This window comes from Dipodomys spectabilis, unplaced genomic scaffold (assembly GCF_019054845.1).
Source record: "Dipodomys spectabilis isolate Male_0828 unplaced genomic scaffold, ASM1905484v1 ptg000067l, whole genome shotgun sequence".
Taxonomy (NCBI): Eukaryota; Metazoa; Chordata; class Mammalia; order Rodentia; family Heteromyidae; genus Dipodomys; species Dipodomys spectabilis.
This window is the reverse complement of record NW_024870744.1, coordinates 8,461,863-8,480,873: the sequence shown is the minus strand read 5'-3', so window position 1 is coordinate 8,480,873 and position 19,011 is coordinate 8,461,863. Positions and strand designations below refer to the sequence as shown.

Sequence of the window (19,011 nt, the reverse complement as noted above, 5' to 3'; positions counted from 1 at the left end):
CCTGCCCCGCAGCCCCAGCTTTCTCTGCCTGGCTCAGGGATCAGAACATACTGCGTTTATACTCTGGAGTGAATTAGCTGGGCTCAGCACCGCCCTCTTCCAGTTTGCCGAGCCGATGTTCACTGAGTGGGTCCCAGACACCAAGGGACCTGCGTCTTCACCGCGCAGCTGTTCTGCGGCTCAGGTGGAGACCCGCATCCTGCGTCTTCACCGCGCAGCTGTTCTGCGGCTCAGGTGGAGACCCGCATCCTGCGTCTTCACCGCGCAGCTGTTCTGCGGCTCAGGTGGAGACCCGCATCCTGCGTCTTCACCGCGCAGCTGTTCTGCGGCTCAGGTGGAGACTGCATCCTGCCAGACACCCCACCCTTTTCGGCAGCTGGGAGCCTGGAAAGTCCTTGTGCAGCTGAGCTGGGCGTCTCAGTGACCCGGGAGGCACTGGAGCCGCATCCTGAGGTCTGGCCTGAGGTCTCCTTTGATTTGGCCAGCAGGGAGTCCTGCTGTAGAAGGAGGCCATCTGTCTGGTCCCAAGCCTGCCTTTGGGGAGGGGGGGAGAGACGCCAAGCTTTGAGCTACACCTGTAGCCCTCAGCCCTGCCAGGCACACCCACCCCAGGGCATGACTGCAGCATCTCAGGATCGAGTCAGGCCAGCCCACTACCTGGAGCCTCTCCTCTTCCCACACCACAGAGAGCTGGCCCTGTCAAGGTGGGGGGCCACAGAGTCCTCCCCCAGCCTCGGACACCCCAGCTGCACTTCCCCACCAAGGATGGTCCAGGCCCACCTAGGGAAGGACAGGCTGCAGGTCCCAGCGTTACCCCAACAGGGAGATAAGAGAACTTGCTGGCAGTCTTGTCCCTGATTGCCTGTCACTTGCCCTGAGTGTCACTTGTGTGTCTGAAGTGGTTGTCCTTTTAAGCTGGGTAAACGAGCCCCTTGTTATCTGGTGATTGAGCAAACCCAGCCCTGCAGGTAGCAGCACAGGCCAGCTCCCCCAGCGCAGCAGCGCAGGCCTGAGGGCGGAGCCTGCTGTGCCCTGTCAGTCTTGTGTGAGAGCGGATGCACAGCCCGGGCGTCCTTAGACCAGGGACAGGGCACATGGCCGCCGTGGAGGACACAGGCCTGTCCTCCTGCCGGATGATCCTTAGGCATAGGCTGCAGCCGGGCTCTGGTGTTCCCTGTGTGTGTGCCGGGAACCTGGCAGAGGGACCTCAGCTTTTCTAGAGACACGTCTGTGTCTAGCCAAGCCCAGGGGAGGAAGGCTGTGCGCACGGGCATCATTCCCCAGGGCCCAGCTTTGATGTGCCGACGTTAGGTAGAGCTTTCAGCATGGAATGCACCCTGCCTGGGACCCCTTGCCCAGAGGCCAGGCCCTGGGAGGCACCCTGGCCTCGTTAGGCCTGGCCTCCAGGCTGCCTATGCTGAGCAGCATAGGAAAGGAAAGTGGGTGTCTAGAGCTGGAAAGATGGGCCGGGTGAACAGAGGGCTGCCGCGGCCTACGGACCTGCCTCCCACCATTTCCTCTCGGTGTCAGTTGTTGGGGAGCGGAAACAACAGTTACTGGAAGTGAGGCCGGGGTGGGGGGGACAAGCCAGGGCTTCCAGTGTGCGAGTTTTTCCCTGACAGCTTTCGGTAAGACAGCGAGGCAGATATTGAGCCAAGATGGGGGGTGGACAGGGCTGGCCCAGACACTGCCGTGTGAGGTGCTTCTGCCGCTTGGCCTCTTGTCTCTCCGTCCTACCAAAGGGCCGCTCCATAGGGTGGAGCCCCCCGCCAAGGGTCACACAAGGGGGGCCTTGCCCTCTCTGAGGTCCAAATGGGACCAGAGGCCAGGCTGTGTCAAGGACTGTGGCCAGCTCCTGGGCTGGGCAGCTGCTTGTGGGCTAGAGATAGGACAGACTTCCATTCTGCAGGGATCCAAGGCCAGGCTGAACCCCCTTCACCCCCGCCCCCTTCACCCCCCGCCCCCTTCACTCCCGCCCCCTTCACCCCCGACCCCCAGACTTGAACTTGGAGCCAAACGTGCTGCCTTCTGGTCCCCTGTTCCCGTCAGAGGGTGGCACTCTGGTCAGCGCATGGGGAGGAGGTGGTGTCCTCCACAGAGTGGGCCTTGTGGCCTCAGCCCTTGCTTCCCGGCTGTGTTCACTCTCCTCCTCCGCAGTCGGGAGGACCTCACAGGGCAGCAGATGGACAGCAAAGGCCACTGCTGGCTGGTGCACTTCGTTTTTCTTGGGGCGGTGGGTCTGTTTTGAGGTCATTGTCGAGGTGCACAAGATGACCAGAAGTGGTGGGTGGACGGGGCTCCGTGGGCGCCTGTCTGCTTCCTGTCTCCTCACACGGAGCGCACTGTGGGCGGGCTGACCCAGGCTCGGGAGCCGTCGCTGGGCTAGGCACGCGCTGGTGTGGGGCGCTTCCATGCGCTTTTGTGTTGCATGGTTCCTGTGAGAGCAACAGGTCTGGGACCTGCAGGACCAGCCTGAGGGCCCCACGCTTCCCACAGAAAACAAGTCCCTGGGCCGGCCTACACCAGTGTCCCCCAGGTGTGACAGGGCAGAGGGGGTCCCCTGTCTGGGAACACCCCTCCACACATCGGCGAGGGAGGAGGTGGGGTCAGGGAGACCCTGTGCTTCGGGGGGTGGCCCAGACACAGTCCGCACCTCTGTGCCCTTTGGGTTTCCTGGGAGCTCATGGGAGAAGGAAGCAAAGGCCGTCATTCCTTTATTTGCCCAGACGGCCAGCGGCTGTCCTCCAGAGACGGGAACGTGTCTGTGGGTGCTGGCAGGATGCTGGCCACCACGAGGTGACTCTTCTGCTGGACAGGCCTGGGGAAACTCTTCCCGGCATGGGGGCACAGGTGGTGGAAGCAGGGGCACCAGAGGGCACCCCTGGCCTCTCTCTCAGAGCCCTCCCCCCACCTGGGTTTTGGGTTTCAGCCACTCCTCCATGTAAGAACACATTGTCCGCCGTCCGTCCCCAGCTCAGGCGGTCAGACGAGATCCAGGCCCATGGGTGGGGAGGGCGGCATGGGGTGCCAGGAGCCCCCCCCAAGGCTTTCCCGGGGAGCTTCTGGCCTCCTGCCAGCAGCTGGAGAGGTTAGGACAGGGCAGGAGAGGGTGAGGATGGCTAAGCTGGGGAGGGGGTGCGTGGTGCGCACCTGGCTGTGCACGATGGGCTGGGGAGGACGGGGGCTGCCCGAAGCTGCGGGTTTTTCCCACACCAGGCCCGGGAAGTTCAGCCTTGTAGCTGATGAGTACCTGAAGAGCCGGGAGGGGCGTGGCCTCCATTCTTCCTGGACAGGTGTGTGTGTAGGGGGGGTCCTTGGTGTCTGCCCCGCCCCCGCTCCCAGCTTCTGCCGCCGGGCTGGCTGGATGTGGGCCTAGGCACCTGTGAGCGAGTGCCTCACATGGCCCACTTGGCGGAGGGGCAGCCTGGCCCCTGAGAGGGGACCAAGCAGCCCCCGCGGCCTGCTCCTGCCCCTTCTCTCCTGATGGTGTTTCCTTGGGGAAGCAGAAGTGGAAGTTGCCAGAAGATCATTTTTGGCTTTGGCGTGGAGCTCAGTCTGCAATTGCTGGATTAATGAATCGAGTTTTGGATTAAGCCCTCCGGCAGGACCCAGCCCCGGTGCCTGTGGGTTTCCTTCGAGTCTGGTCTGGGCGGCCCAGGACTGGGCTCTGCCCCTCGAGAAAGCAGAACCCAGCGGCAGCAAGAAGTGACCTTCCCTGGGCTCCTGACAGCTTCAGACTCCAGCCGAAAGACCTGACCCTGCGGACCTTCAGGCCACTGAGGATGGCCAGAACTTGCCGGTGCTGGGGGGGGGGGGGCGTTCTAGCCTTGCTTGCAGGTCAGGACTCTGTTTTTTTAGGGGGGAGACCAAGTGGGAAAAGACTTGGACAGGAGCACATGGACTCAAGTGGCTGAGTGCTGGTGCCTGGTGCCTCCAGCAGGGGGGGCCTCGTGGGGCCCACCCCTGCCCCATGGGGTTCCCACTGCCCATTCCAGCTCTGTCAAGTCCAGGAAGTTGCCTGACCCCTGCAGGGGCCTTTCTGTCCCCTCCCAGGGGCACACTGGTTCCCACGGTGGCCGCAGTGGCTAGCAGGCCTGGGGGGCGTTGTTTCCTACACTGGGGCGGGGGGCTTCCCGGGCGGGCGGGCTCGTCCCGTTCGTCTCCCACACAAAGGGCTTCCCCGAGCGGGCGAGGAAGCCGCTGCCTTTCCTGTGCTTCCTCTTCTAGTGTATTTTAAACACCCGAGGATGCAACTGGGGGGAAAGATTTGAAGACAAAAGAGCTGAGCTTGCTGGGAACAGCTCTCTGAGCCAGAAAGCCTGGACCAACTGAGACCCGGGCTCGGGGCATGCCGCACCTGCCCTAGCTGCCCTCAGTTTCCCCCTCTGCCCACTGCTGGCCCTCTGCTCAGAGCAGAGGCTGGGCCTGTGTGCATCAGGCCTGCGTGGCCCCCAGTCTGGGCCTTGGACAGTCTGCTGCCCTCGCTGCCCTCCCACCTTCCTAAGGGACCCCTGAGGTGGTGAGCAGCCGCACTGCGGGTGGAGTGGGGGAGACCACACCTCAGCCACCCCTGCCTGCCTGTCCCTGCTGGGGCAGGTGGGACCACAGGCGGCGGCTGCAGGGTCGCAGTGCCCTGGACTGTGTGGGCACCTCCATGCCTGTGTGCCTTTCTCCCATCAGCCTGGGAAAGGAAGCTGGAAGCAGAAGGCTAGATCCCAGGAGGCTGGCCCTCAGACAGGTGTTTGGACAAAGGCCCCAGCAGGCTTCTGGAACCTTGTGTGTCACAGCTCTTTGTGCTGGGGGCTTGGGGAGGGGAGGGACTAGAGTTGTGGGCCGGGAGGGTTTTCAGTTTCCTGGGCTTTGTCAGCCCCCCCCCCCCCCCCCAGGAGATCTGTTCTTTCTACAGGAAGTGACCTCAGGTAGAGCTCCTGCTCGGTATGCTGTGTGTGGTATGCTGTGAGTGCATGCCCCCCCTGAAGGGACACTTGTGCTTCTCCCTGCTCAGGGGAGGGGATAAGGTCCCAGTACCCCTCCCTCACACCTCTGCCAGGGATAGGGCTGAGATTGTTGCTGTCATGGAGACGCAGCCGGGAACCCCAGCCCCAGGGCTGACCCACTGCGATCCTGCTCAGTACTGAGCTGCCTCTGCCTCTTCAACAGGGTCACGACACGTCCCTCGCCCAACTCACAGGTGGACAGCTGCCTGGGGCAGGGCCCTGGCTTGGGGATTCAGGTGCAGGGCAGGATCAGGCTGGGAGCCAGGGCAGTGCTTAACCGTCTCTGGGGACAAGGATGTGGGCAGGCCGGAGCGGAGGCTGTCCCTAGCCCTGGCTGGGGACTTGGCCAGCACCTGTTGACCCAGAGCTTCCCAACTGGTCAGGTCCCAGACTTCCCCGCTGGGGCTGAGGAAGGGTGTGGCAGGCTGGACAGGCTCTGGCCGGGTGTGGCCTGGTCTTGAGGAGAGGAAGGCGTCTGGGAGACAGTGTGTTAGCCCCAAGTAACCACTGTGCTGCTGGAGGACTCTGGGCTTCGGGGAGAAAGGGGCCAGGAGCCAGGCTGAGGCCAGGGCCCTAGAGAAGGGCAGGCAGGCCAGTATGCCTTCCTGCTGCACCAAGGGTGGAGGTGGCACAGGGTAAGGGGCCAGAGCAGGTGGCCACGTTCCCGGCACAGTTGAGGTGGTGTGGACTTGAGGTGTGCGTGCCGTCCTCTTCCGTGCTGCCAGGTATAGGACCCCATCCACCCTTGGGACCACACATCTGGGGCCAGGCACCGGAGAGTGCCGAGGGGCAGCTTTTTGGAGCAGGTTTTGGAGGGTGGGCCTGGTGTCCTTAGGCAGGTGTGGGGAATACCATCTCGGGGAGGGGTATGTAAATGTCACATGGGTGACTCACACCCAGCCCTTGCCCTGCCCCACCCCTGACCACCTGCTGTACAGGCCTTTTGAGCCCTCTCCTCCAAACCATATACTCTCTGGACCCCTCATTACACTCATGGGAAACTGAGGCCAAACTGAGTGTTCCACCCAAGCTGTACAGTAGCTGGGCACACCAGAGGGCCCACAAGCTCCACCCTGCTCCTAGAGGAGTTCCTTCCTCCCCCAAGTTCCTCTGATTCCCACCCCCTCCCCCCAGCCAGCTCAGCACCAGCAGAAGCCCCACGCCTACCTGTGGCCTGGCTGTCCCCCCACTGCATAAACCCATTGAGGACAAGAGCCACTAAGCCACCCACTTGTCCCTCTGCTCCCTCCTTGTTTTGGAGCAGAGGGAGCTGTCATCTGTCCCCTGGGGGTAGCAGATGGCCGCTTAGTCTGGAAAGGAAAACAGCACAATTTAGAATTAGTCCCGGGTGAAAGGTCACAGCAACATCTGCCCCCGGATGCTTCTGGAGTCACATTTCTATGGAGTGGCAGCCGGGGAGGGGAAGGCGGCACAGTGGAAACAGTGCAGCCGCGAACAAAGCTAGGGGCAGCTGTTGTGGGGCAACAGGGGCCGTTGGTGCTGGGCTGGACCGCAGTGGACGCTGCCCCTCCAAGGCCTCCTGGGCCCGGCCTGCCTGACACTCCCCTGCTGTCAGCCAGCACGGACAGGCCCACGGCACGGGCACCGAGTGAGTGGAAGGAGAGAAGGCAAAGTAGACTCATGGGGGCTTTGAGGCGCAAAGGAGGGAAGAGGAAAGGGCACACACCTGGTGAGGCTGTGTGCCCGCCGTGAGCCCGCCGTGAGCCCGCCGTGAGCCCGCCGTGAGCCCGCCGCCCCACGCAGGGGCAGGCATGCGGTGTTTGCCACATGGAGGGAGGATTGGGCTTTCCATTTGGAAGATGTCCAGTCTCTCCCTGCTGCCCTGGCTGGGTGGCACAGGGTGGCCTGGGTCACTGAGCAGGAGCCTGGCTGGGTGAGGCTTTGCATGCGACACCCCCGGGCCCCATAGTAGCCATTGCTCCTAGCTAGGGCACGGGCGTGGAGAAGCTGGGCACGGGGCTCTTGGTGGCCCTGACTGCAGCTGGGCTGTAGCCTGCAGGCCCTGCTACCTCCTGGATGTCCGAGTGTGTGGAGGGGAGGGGGCGGCTGTCTTTGGCCTTGGCCCCCACTGTGGACAGGCCAGGCTGGAGCTTCCCTGAGCTCGAGTGGGGGCGGGGGTAGAGGCAGGGCCCTCAGCTGTCCCTCTCAGAGCCTTCTGCCTGGCCCTGGCACCTTAGGGGTGGTCCATCACTGGGCCCTGCCTGTTCTGTGGCCGAAGGTGCTGGCGCGGCCCCCCCGCCAGGCCCAGCCAGGAAGCGTGCCTTCCCTGTGGTGTCCCGGAGCCTGGGGTGGCAGGGTGGAGCACAATGGGGCCTCTCAGCCACCACATTCCCCATGGAAGCCGCTGCTGCCTGCCAGGCTCCCGCCCCGCCTGCCAGGCCTGCCAAGAGCAGCTGTGCCTTCCACGAGTGCACCTGCTCCCGGCCGCCCTTTGCCCATGCTGCCGACGCCTGATTTATTGGGCATATTTTACCCTCGCTGGTCCAGCGTGATGCAGCCATGTTAACAAGGATGAATCCAGTTCAGGCCAGTTCTCCCACAGACCTCTCATTGGGGTCTACGTTCAGGGTGTGGGCGGACACTGCCCCGGGGGCCGGAGGGTTAGGGGGCGTATGTGGGCGGGGAAGACCTGGCCAGCCAGCCGCATGCACTGTCTTCACCTTTGGGTGCTTAGTAGAGGATTGCTCAGATTGGGGGTCCGTGGTGCTCGCTCTAGAGTAAGTGATGGAGCCCCAGCCCGTGGGCCCCCACCCCCCAGGCTTCCTGCCTCTTGGAGCCTTGACCTGCCTGGCCAAGGGGCCCCCGGAGTGCGCGGGGATTCGTGTGTGCGTGGCCAGCTCTAGCCCGGCTTTGATCATCAAGGTCCCTCTGCCCCACCCCCCTCCGTGACTTCGCCAGCGGCTGGGAAAGAAAAAAGCCTTTTCTCCAAGTGGGACAAGGCCAGCTCCCGCCTGACAAAGGAGCATTGATGGGAAGGGCTGCCGCTTGCGTCTGGCCAGCCTGTCCTGCCGGGTCCCAGGCTCCAGTGGCTGTCCAGGCCAGCTGGTAACTGGATCTGTGTGCAGTGGAGGCCATGCCCAGAGCCGGGGTGCCCCAAGAGGCAGGTGTGGACGCCGAGGCTCCCCGAGTGGCAGGGCCCAGGGGGTGGGGAGGGGAGGAGCAGCTGCCCACAGCCCCACTGCTTCCCACGCTGGGTAGGAGCCACAGTGAAGGCCGAGTTAAATTCGGGGAGTTAAATTCGGGGAGTAGGGGGGTAGGGAGGAGGAGTAGGGCAGCAGGGGGTGGGAGTGTGGTGGTGGGGGGTGTTTTCTTTAAGCCAGTTGGCTTGGGACTTTTGGCTTCTAGCAACAGATGGTCAGCCGAGTGGCCATTTTGTGCCCTTCCTACCCAAGCTGTGGTCACAGATGAAAGCCCAGGGTGGACAGATGCCTCCAGGCCCTGGGACAGTAGAGAAGCCTTGCTGCTAGCACAGCCCCGCCAGCCCGTGGAAGGAGCCCCCTCCCCCAACTCACACGGAGGTGTGATTCTAGCAGCCTGGCAGGAAGGGAGGGCCGGTTTGGGGGGGGGGTGTCGCTCCAGCCTCAGGTGCTGGGCCTGCTGGCCAGGGGCAGCCCCCCCCCCCCCCATTCCAGGTAGACCTGGAGTATGTGCTTGGTGCACACAGGTGGCCTGCAGGGTCCTGTCCACACAGCACCCCTCTGGGCGGCCTGGGGGCCCGGTATGGGCTGAAGCTTGCAGTTCTGCCTGAGAAGCCTTGGCCACTGGGAAGATCACAGCCCTCCTGGGGTGGGAGGACTGGAGGGAGGATTCAGATTTATGGCCCAGAAACCTGCAGGTGGTGGAGCAGGCTGGGGGGAGGGGGCACACGGTTGGGGTGTGGCAGACACACGGAGCCTGTCAGTGCCAGGACAGCAGACCAGGCCTGGGGGTACTGCACCCCTCTATGCTGCCCAGGGAGGACCTGGCCACCTCACAGCTTGCCCCTCACAGCACCTGGACATGTCAGGTGTGAAGGGGTGCTTCTCTTTGCAGCCGGGGCTGCCCGGGCACGCGTCGTGAAACCCTCCGTGGCCGAGGGGGCTGGGTTTGCCAGCCCGCCTCCTAGTATGAGATTCCCTGGCGGAAGGGACCCCAAGTAGAAAGAAAGTGGGCAGCCAATCCATCCATCCATCCGTGTCTGCACTGCTTCCCGCGTTTGCTATGCTATTGATGTTTGAGTCGAAGAAACCATGAACTCTTTTATTACTGGAGTGATACATATTCATTATGGAGAAGCTGGAAAAGAAAAGCTGTGGCCTCCCAGAGGACTTCCACAAAGCTCCCGCCCCTCCCCCAGGGCTGGGCCTGCTCCCCCTCCCCCTCCCCCTTCTCCTCCTCCTCTCCTTCCTCCTCCTCTCCCCCCCCCTCCTCTTCCTCCTCTTCCTCTGCGTGGACCCACACATCTGCTTGTGTTTACAATCCAAGCTGGTCTTTTTTGAATGTTTTAGTCTTACCTGTCTCAATTAATAGATGTTATTATTTGTTTCTATTGAAGTGACGTTCGCTTAGTGAAACTAACCACTTTAAAGCCAACAGGCTGGTGGCATTGTGCAACCCCACCACTGACTCCTACCAGAACCTTCTATCATCTCAAAGGCACCTGGGCCCAGCAAGCAGCTTCCTCCCTCAGCCCACTGCATCCACTGCCCAGGGTGGGAGGCCAAAGGGAACTGACCACCGTGTGTCTGCCAACAGCTGTAACGGCGCCTTTGTGGGTCAGCGATGCCAGGATCCCAACCCGTGCCTCAGTACTCCCTGCAAGAACTCCGGGACGTGTCACCTGGTGGACCGTGGCGGCACGGTGGACTATGCCTGTAGCTGCCCCCTGGGCTTCTCCGGACCCCTCTGCCTGACACCCCTGGACAACGCCTGCCTGACCTACCCGTGCCGCAATGGGGGCACGTGCGACCTGCTCAGGCTCACCGAGTACAAGTGCCGCTGCCCCCCTGGCTGGTCAGGTGAGCATGGAGGAGGCAGCAGACCCCGGCTACGTCCTCGCCCCCAGGCCCGCCCCGGCCCCAGTTGTCTGCATGACTGAGGTGCTCTGAGAAAGCTGTGCCATCTGCCGGCTAGAGGTCGTCTAGGAGCTGAGATTCCGATCAGCATGGAGTCTCCAGAGCCCCCGCCCTTCCCAGCCCCACGCTTGTTGGTTTGAGGCTCCACGTGAACTGTCCCTGCTCCGTGTGGAGCCCCGGCCTGCCCTGTCTCCCTGCCGGGGGCCCTGGGCTCGCCATGGACTGGGAGGAGACCCGCTGGTCTCAGCTCAGGGCCGCCCCCACTCCCCACATTCTGGCTGTCCTTGATGCCCCTTGTCTGTAGAAAGGTGGTCATCTTGCAGCAGGTCCCGAGAACTGGGGGAGATGGTACTGCAGGTTGATCCCAGGCTGCTGCTTCCGTGGTGGCTTAAGCTGCCAGAGGCTGTGGACGTGGATGGGTGGTGCAGCTTGGCCTCTCTCCACGCCCCCTCAGGGAAGTCGTGCCAGCAGGCTGACCCATGTGCCTCCAACCCCTGCGCCAACAACGGCCAGTGCCTGCCCTTCGAGGCCTCCTACATCTGCCGATGCCCACCTGGCTTCCATGGCGCCACCTGCAGGCAGGATGTCAACGAGTGTAGCCAGAACCCTGGGCTGTGCCGCCATGGGGGCACGTGCCACAACGACGTGGGCTCCTACCACTGCACCTGCCGTGCCACCCACCGGGGGACCCACTGCGAGCTGCCCTACGTGCCCTGCAGCCCTTCGCCCTGCCAGAACGGGGGGACCTGCCGCCCCACCGGGGACGCCACCCACGAGTGCGCCTGCTTGCCGGGTAGGTCTTGCCCCACACGCCACGCCGCGCACCGTGCTGGCCTGGATGTGCAGTCGGGCCATTCTCCGCTGTCAATCCCGAGGGGCTCAGGCGGGGTGCCTAGTGTGGAGGGCGCTTCCCCAGGGAGGAAGCCCGGAGACCATCCTGAGGCCCGGACAGGGGGGGGGAGGGGGCGGGAGCCCCCGTGTGGCATGGGGCAGATCTGAGTGGGGTGCCCGTCGGCTCGGGGTCCAGTGCCAGGTCAGCGTTATTACCCACCGCCACCGTGACATCTGCAGTGGCACTGCCACTCCAGGCCCTCTCCGGCCCATTTGCCCAGGGGAACTGTTTGCTGCTATCTGGACAGCTGGGGGCACGACTCCCTTAGGAGTGCCCTCCCTGGGGCCCTCCCCAGAGCTGCCCTCTGGAAGCCCGTGGCACCCTGCCCCTGCCCCGAGCCTCTTGGGTTGAGTGTGAGTCTACAACGGCTCACAAGCCCCGCCCCCCCAGCCCAGGTTCCTTGTGTGAGTCACTGTGCGCCCAGGGTCTGGTGTGTGCAGCCCCAAGGGCTTCCCCTTTGCTCCGGGGGTGGAGTGGGGGCCGGGTGGGGCAGGGGCTCCCTACCAGTGGTTCTGTTGTCTCTCTTGAGGGCAGAGCTGTAGGCAGAGCCCCCCTCCTTCACCTTCACAGTTCTTGTTTGAGCAAATTCTGCTGCGACTCTAAAAATAAGACAGGAGTTTGAGAGTCTTGTCTGTCAGCTGCACATGTGCTGTTTTAGAGGAAGCGAGGAGGGTTCAGGAAGTGGGAGCGGGTTTGGATGCTGGAGTACATGGCTCCATGGCTGCCCTCTGTCCTGGGCCACCCTGGTCCCCACAAAGGGGAAGCTCCCCGCTGCTCAGGCTCTGCGTGCAGACGCTGGCCTACACATTTCCTGAAAAGTCACTGGGTGGCCTCGGGGTCACAGCGCTCCCTGGGTTGGGGGGCTGGGGAGGTAGAAGCAGGCACCCTTGTTGGAGGACATCCTTGGGCAGGTGGGTGAGGGCCTTGGGCAGGGCTGTGGGTGCTGACAAGTTGTGTCCTGCAGCCGCTCAAGCCACTGCCTGGGCCCAGGGCAGCTAGAGGGCTGCCGTGCGGGTAGGCGGGAAGGGCAGGCCACCCCTCGTAATGAGAGGGGCTGGTATTCCAAGGGAGGGACGGAGGAGCCCACCGCCCACTCAGCCTGGACTCACGCAGGCAGCCCCTATGCCAAGCCCTCAGGAGCTAGTGACCCCTGTGGCCCCCTCTGTCATCATAGGAGACACTTCCCGCCTCCAGGGACTTGCCTGAGGAGTTGCAGGGCACCCTTGGGCCCTGGGGGTCACTGTGGCCTTGCCCTACCCAGCTGAACCCAGCCCAGCCCAGCCCTTCCTGGGCCCCCTCAGGTCACTTCTCAGGAGGCATTGTACAAGCAGAGGCTCTGGACCACCGGTCTGTGGGGCTTCCACTTGGCTCCCCCCGCAGTCTTCCGCACTTCCCAGGGCAGCCCCCAGGCTTAGGCCCAGCCGAGGCACCCCGCTTCAGAGCCAGGCTCTCCGAGAGCAGGGAAACAAGCAGTGTGGTGCTCCCACCCCAAGTGGGACCTGGAGCTCAAGCACTAGGTTCTAATTCAGGGTGCTCACCCCCCCAGCCAGTGTCTGATGTGATTGAGCTTTTTCCAGACTCTGGCTTTTGCTCCAGGGGGCTGCTGTGGGATTGTGGAGTCCCAGAGGAGGGGCTGAGGAGGTGGGTTCTCTGAGGGCTGGAGGCCGCAGGGTTCAAAGGCACCCCCAGAGGGTGTTAATTAGTAACTGGCTGCAGGTTTGGCTGTTGCCAGACTCGCCTTTCTGAGTTGATCATTGAACTAACGGGAGTTGAGCGGATTAATGGTTAACTGGCTGCTGAGGAGGTGCTTCCTCACACCTCAGAGCCCGGGCCTACCTGCTGGATCACACCTCAGAGCCCGGGCCTACCTGCTGGATCACACCTCAGAGCCCGGGCCTACCTGCTGGATCACACCTCAGAGCCCGGGCCTACCTGCTGGATCACACTTCAGAGCCCGGGCCTAGCTGCTGGATCACACCTCAGAGTGGTCCAGGGCAGGAGGGGCTGGATCACACCTCAGAGCCCGGGCCTAGCCGCTGGACCACACCTCAGAGCCCGGGCCTAGCCTCTGGACCACACCTCAGAGTCTGGGCCTAGCCGCTGGATCACACCTCAGAGTCTGGGCCTAGCTGCTGGATCATACCTCAGAGCCTGGGCCTAGCTGCTGGATCACACCTCAGAGTCTGGGCCTAGCTGCTGAATCACACCTCAGAGCCTGGGCCTAGCTGCTGGATCACACCTCAGAGCGGTCCAGGGAAGGAGGGGCTGGATCATACATACCTCAGAGCCCAGGCCTAGCCGCTGGACCACACCTCAGAGTCCTGGCCTAGCCGCTGGCTCACACCTCAGAGTCCGGGCCTAGCCGCTGGATCACACCTCAGAGCTCTGGCCTAGTTGCTGGACCACACCTCAGAGCCCGGGCCTAGCGGCTGGATCACACCTCAGAGCCCGGGCCTAGCCACTGGATCATACCTCAGAGCCCGGGCCTAGCCGCTGGCTCACACCTCAGCCTGCGCCTAGCTGCTGGATCACACCTCAGAGCCCAGGCCTAGCCACTGGACCACACCTCAGAGTCCAGGCCTAGCCAATGGACCACACCTCAGAGTCCAGGCGTAGTTGCTGGATCACACCTCAGAGCTCTGGCCTAGTTGCTGGATCACACCTCAGAGCTGTCCAGGGCAGGAGGGGCTGGACTTCCTTAGACTGTGGGGGAGAGGTGGGCACCTCCCACCCTGCTCCTGTACCCCAAGGGGAAAAGGTCATGCTGTCTTGTCCAAGCAAGCCTCCCTGGGTCCCCTGTCCCAGATCCTAGCTTGGCAGCCCCCAAGCTTGGTCATGACCAGCCACTGTGGGCAACGTGGAGGGGCCCATGATTGTGGGCATCATCAGGAGATGTTCAAAGGCATTTTGTGTGTGTGTGTGTGTGTGTGTGTGTGTGTGTGTGTGTGTGTGTGTGTTGGTGCTGGGCTTTAAACTCAAGGTCTTCCACTCTTGCTCAGCTTTTTCACTGAAGGTTGGCACTCTGCCACTTGAGCCACACCCTCACTTCAATCTTTAATTAGTTATTTGGAGATACAGTTTTACAGACTTTTCTACGCGGGCTGGCTTTGAACCTGGATTCTGAGATCTCAGTCTCCTGAGTAGCCAGGATTACAAACATGAGCCACTAGTGTGCCCAGCTAGGAGGGGTTTTGTGGCCAAACCTAGAGCCCTTTATTCCGTTCCCTTGGCCCTTTGCACAGTGTCTCTCTGCAGAAGCGTGTGTCCCCTGCGGGCACTGGACAAGGTCTGGCTGTGGGAGCTGGGAGGGCCCAGGGGCACAGGCCAAGCCGCAGGGAGGCGGCGTCTCCGCCAGAGGGTTGTCATGGCCCAGCCTGGAACTGGAGACGCTGGACGCCAGCACAGGGCCGGTTGTCTCAGCAGGCCCAGAGCCAGAGGTGGAGGCTGACCCTGCTGGTTGCTCCCCTGCCCTGCAGGCTTTGCTGGTCAGAACTGTGAGGAAAACGTAGATGACTGTCCAGGAAACAACTGCAAGAACGGAGGTGCCTGTGTGGACGGCGTGAACACCTATAACTGCCGCTGTCCCCCGGAGTGGACAGGTGCGTGCGGGGCCCGGCCTGAGGGGGGCAGCCACCGGCTGGACTGTACACACACGGCTGGTGGGAAGGCCCCAAGTGACCCCCCACTCCCACACTGGGTGAGCGTAAGTGCATCCTCAGCTGGTGCTCTTCGACGCCAGCAGCCACGCGTGCTGCATCAGGCCCTCGGCTGTGAGCCATACTTAAGTCCGGGCGTCTAGGAGCGCATGGCTCACCTGCTGGGGTGGAAGAGTAAATGCGAGAGAGCGTCCCTGAGGGGGCCTGGCGTTCCTGCATTTGGGGATGAGGAGCCCGTGTGTGGCAGCCCCGGGGTGATGGTCTTCTGCCTGCTCAGGTCAGTACTGCACGGAGGATGTGGACGAGTGCCAGCTCATGCCCAACGCCTGCCAGAATGGGGGGACCTGCCACAACACCCTCGGCAGCTACAGCTGCGTGTGTGTCAACGGCTGGACCGGCGAGGACTGCAGCGAGAACATCGACGACTGTGCCAGCGCGGCCTGCTTCCACGGAGCCACCTGCCACGACCGCGTGGCCTCCTTCTACTGCGAGTGCCCCCACGGGCGCACGGGTGAGCGTCCACGGTCCGGAGTGGGCTCGGCTGGTCTGCTGGCTCCCACAGACGTGGCTGTGGCCCACAGAGCCCCAGAGGACCACGGAGGAGGGCAGGGTGCCGGCTCTGGAGCCTCCCAGAATGCTGAGCGTTCTGGGACACTCAGGAAGGCCGTGGTCAGAGGCTCCTCTGGGGTGTGTCGGTGGGGATGGCCCCGGCTGTAGGTGAGCTGTGGTTCCCGTGGGGGGGTAGTGCCCACTGACCACTGCTGCCGTACCCAGGTCTGCTGTGCCACCTCAATGACGCATGCATCAGTAACCCCTGCAACAAGGGCTCCAACTGTGACACCAACCCTGTCAATGGCAAGGCCATTTGCACCTGTCCCCCGGGGTACACAGGCCCGGCCTGCAGCCAGGATGTGGATGAGTGTGCACTGGGTAGGTGCCGGGGGCGGGGCGCAGGGGGCGGGTGGAACAGGACACTTGCCCCCAGAGGACCAGCAGCCCGACAGAGGCCAGGCTGCCCAGTGTGGTCTGAGGCTGGAGGAGCCCCTTACCCATGCTGCCCCCACCAGGTGCCAACCCCTGTGAGCACGCGGGCAAGTGCCTAAACACGCTGGGGTCCTTCGAGTGCCAGTGTCTGCAAGGCTACACGGGCCCCCGCTGCGAGATCGACGTGAACGAGTGCATCTCCAATCCGTGTCAGAATGACGCCACCTGCCTGGACCAGATCGGGGAGTTCCAGTGTATCTGCATGCCCGGTGCGTCCTCCAGGCCCACCCGCCCGGTGCCCCTGCTGCCAGCAGCTCGTCAGAAACCTGAGTCGAGACTGCACAGCTCAGAGAGGCAATCCCTGGAGGTTACCTCTTTCTGGTCCTTTGTCCCTAGCTAGCCATGGCCCCCGTGGAGCACCTGGGGAAACTGAGGCCAGGCCCACAGGGCACAGAGAATGGGGTAGAGCCGGGAGTGGCTGAGGCGGGGGCTGCAGAGAGGATGGATGAGCAACTTGGCAGGCTGCGGGGCTGCACTGGGAGAGTCTGTGTCAGACCCCCAGCGGGGGCGTGGGAGTGGAGACCGTGAGCGGCTGACCGCCCTGTGCACAGGTTACGAGGGTGTGTACTGCGAGGTGAACACAGACGAGTGTGCCAGCAGCCCCTGCCTGCACGATGGCCGCTGCCTGGACAAGATCAACGAGTTCCTATGCGAGTGCCCCACAGGTGAGGCCTCCGCCAGGGCCCGTCCTGGTGTCCACAGGCACCGCCTGCGCCCGGCCGGCTCCCGCCAGAGCCAGCACTCCACCTCCTCCCCCAGAGGACAAGGTCGGGCTGGGCAACATGTGCCCAGCACACCTTGCTGGGTATGGGGCGCCCAGTGCCTGGGACCTGCCTTGCTGACCAGGCACGGTCCCGCCTGCCTACAGAAGAGCGTCCAGGCTGGGAGGGGCTGCCTGCCCTGCCCTCCCCCCCCCCCCCCAGGCTGGAATACAGTGGGAGAGCTGGCCTGCATGTCTGTGATGACCAAGGAGGACTGGGGGGTGGGAGGGGGGAGCACTTGGAGAGGGGTCACGCCTACGCTGGGGGCAGGGCCAGGCCTCAGCCTCCCAGACACTGGAGAGCAGGGGGACCCCCATTCACAACCCAGAGCGGCTGCAGCCATAGCAACCAGCGTAGGTTTGGGAAAAAAGGGCCCTCTGTTGAGTGAGGAGAGGCAGTCAGCCGGCACTGCCGAGTGAGCAAGTGAGCCAGCAGAGCCAGCGAGGGCTTTGATCAGAGGGGTGCGGCAGAATGGGCAGGAGAAGCCCGGGGGTCTGCTGAGCCCGGGCCAGAGCCCCCTCTGGGAAATCCAGCTGGGCAGTTATTAGGGGCATGTCGCCAAGGAGTGCCTGAGGGGCTGCGGTGCTGTCTTGTGACCGTCCCCTTGCTGGCCACAGGCTTCAGCGGCCACCTGTGTCAGTATGATGTGGACGAGTGTGCCAGCACACCCTGCAGGAATGGGGCCAGGTGCCTGGATGGGCCCAACACCTACACCTGCGTGTGCACAGAAGGTGCGGGGGCGGGGCGGAGGCGGCAGGACGGTGTCTGGGGGCGGGCTGGGTGGGCTGGGCTGGGTGGTGGGAGGGAGGAGCCGGGAGGCCTCAGGCCCGGGCCAAGAACACCACTCACCTCTGGCCACTGGCGGGGATGGGATGATGAGACTGCCCCAGAGTGTGCCATGCCCTCATCCTTCTCTAACCAGTCCCAGGGCCTGTCCCAGGGTCTAATTAGCACTTCCCGGGATGGGCAGTCAAGCGTCCAGGGAGTGGGTGGCCCTAAGCCCTCTTGTGCCTGTCCTGTGAGGCAGGCTACACCGGGACCCACTGCGAAGTGGACATCGATGAGTGCGACCCTGACCCCTGTCACTACGGCTCCTGCAAGGATGGCGTTTCCACCTTCACCTGCCTCTGCCAGCCCGGCTACACAGGCCACCACTGCGAGACCAACATCAATGAGTGCCACAGCCAGCCTTGCCGGCACGGGGGCACCTGCCAGGACCGCGACAACGCCTACCTCTGCTTCTGCCTCAAGGGGACCACAGGTGCCCGGCCGCGGCTGGCGGGGTGGGGGGCGAGGAAAGGCCCCCAAGCTGACATCCCACCACCACCTCCTCCCCAGGACCCAACTGTGAGATCAACCTGGACGACTGTGCGAGCAACCCCTGCGAGGCGGGCACGTGTCTGGACAAGATCGATGGCTATGAATGTGTTTGCGAGCCAGGCTACACAGGTGTGTGCCCCCAGGGGCCCGGGGCTCCAAGGTCAGCCAAGTCAGAGGTCAAGGTCAGCCCCAGCGCCTCTCAACGAGGTCTAGGGGGGCTTGTAGGCCAACCATGACCCGTGCTGGGGTGGCGAAGGCCAGCTGTGCCACCACACATTCAGCTGCTCACCTGGGCTAAGGGCAGAGACCACAGGAAGGCTGGCACCCCTCCCCACGGGCCTCCTGGTCTGGTTCGTGCCAGCTGCGGCCGTGTCAGACACGTCTGCCCAGCAGGCTGTGAGGGCTGGGTGGACACTCTTGAGGCCAGGCTTCCAGGCAGCCAGCCACCTCTGCTACTTGACACCAGCTTTCGAGCAGGGCCCCTGGGAAGGGAGGGGTGGTCTCGCTGGCTGGGGAGGCAGCCACGTGACTCATTGCTACTTAAGGCAGTGTGCAGAACCTCCGAGGTTCCTGGGAGTAGCAGGTGGGAAACTGAGGCCCAGGTGGGGAGACAGACCCTGGCCCCTGAAGAGTGGGCCCTGGGTGATGGGCTTGGCCTCAGATCCCCTCCTTCCCACCCCAGGAAGCATGTGCAACATCAACATCGACGAGTGTGCGGGCAGCCCCTGCCACAACGGCGGCACCTGTGAGGACGGCATCGCCGGCTTCACCTGCCGCTGCCCCGAGGGCTACCACGACCCCACGTGCCTGTCCGAGGTCAACGAGTGCAACAGCAACCCCTGCATCCATGGGGCCTGCCGGGACAGCCTCAATGGGTACGGGACGGCGGCAGTGGGAGGGGGCGCGCTGGGCCCCGAGGCCCGCCCAGGGCAGCCGGCTCCCAATCACACCTTGAGTGGCGGCCACAGCGAGTACCTCTGGTGCTCGTGAGGTGGGTGCCATTACTTTGTGGGGTGGACCATCCATCCAGGTCACCGTGCGTTGTCAGGGGCACACAGCATGTGTGGAGAGTGGGCCTCTGACCGGACTTGGTATTAATGATGCCTGTTGTGCTATCTTGTACTGGACCCAGTCCTCGGTCGGATGTAATGGTGCCGCCATCTTGGACCAGGTGGGCAGCCCACTCCTGACTTAAAGGACTCAAGAGCCTCCGGGCGGACACTTTCCTGCCGTCAAACCATGTGGAAGAGCCAGGAAGGTGTGGAG

General features: G+C 63.5%; 1 protein-coding gene across 1 annotated transcript in view; it reads left to right on the top strand.

Annotated features, from left to right (window-relative positions):
• The window catches only part of Notch1 (notch receptor 1), a 45,731-nt gene that overhangs the window by 8,557 nt on the left and 18,163 nt on the right, over positions 1-19,011 (top strand). Inside the window, exons 3-13 of the mRNA XM_042680955.1 lie at positions 9,753-10,015; positions 10,527-10,865; positions 14,441-14,563; positions 14,898-15,131; positions 15,395-15,550; positions 15,688-15,873; positions 16,216-16,329; positions 17,043-17,156; positions 17,453-17,686; positions 17,764-17,874; positions 18,428-18,620. Coding sequence (XP_042536889.1) covers positions 9,753-10,015; positions 10,527-10,865; positions 14,441-14,563; positions 14,898-15,131; positions 15,395-15,550; positions 15,688-15,873; positions 16,216-16,329; positions 17,043-17,156; positions 17,453-17,686; positions 17,764-17,874; positions 18,428-18,620 — 2,067 coding nt within the window. The remainder of the gene's footprint in view (positions 1-9,752; positions 10,016-10,526; positions 10,866-14,440; positions 14,564-14,897; positions 15,132-15,394; positions 15,551-15,687; positions 15,874-16,215; positions 16,330-17,042; positions 17,157-17,452; positions 17,687-17,763; positions 17,875-18,427; positions 18,621-19,011) is intronic.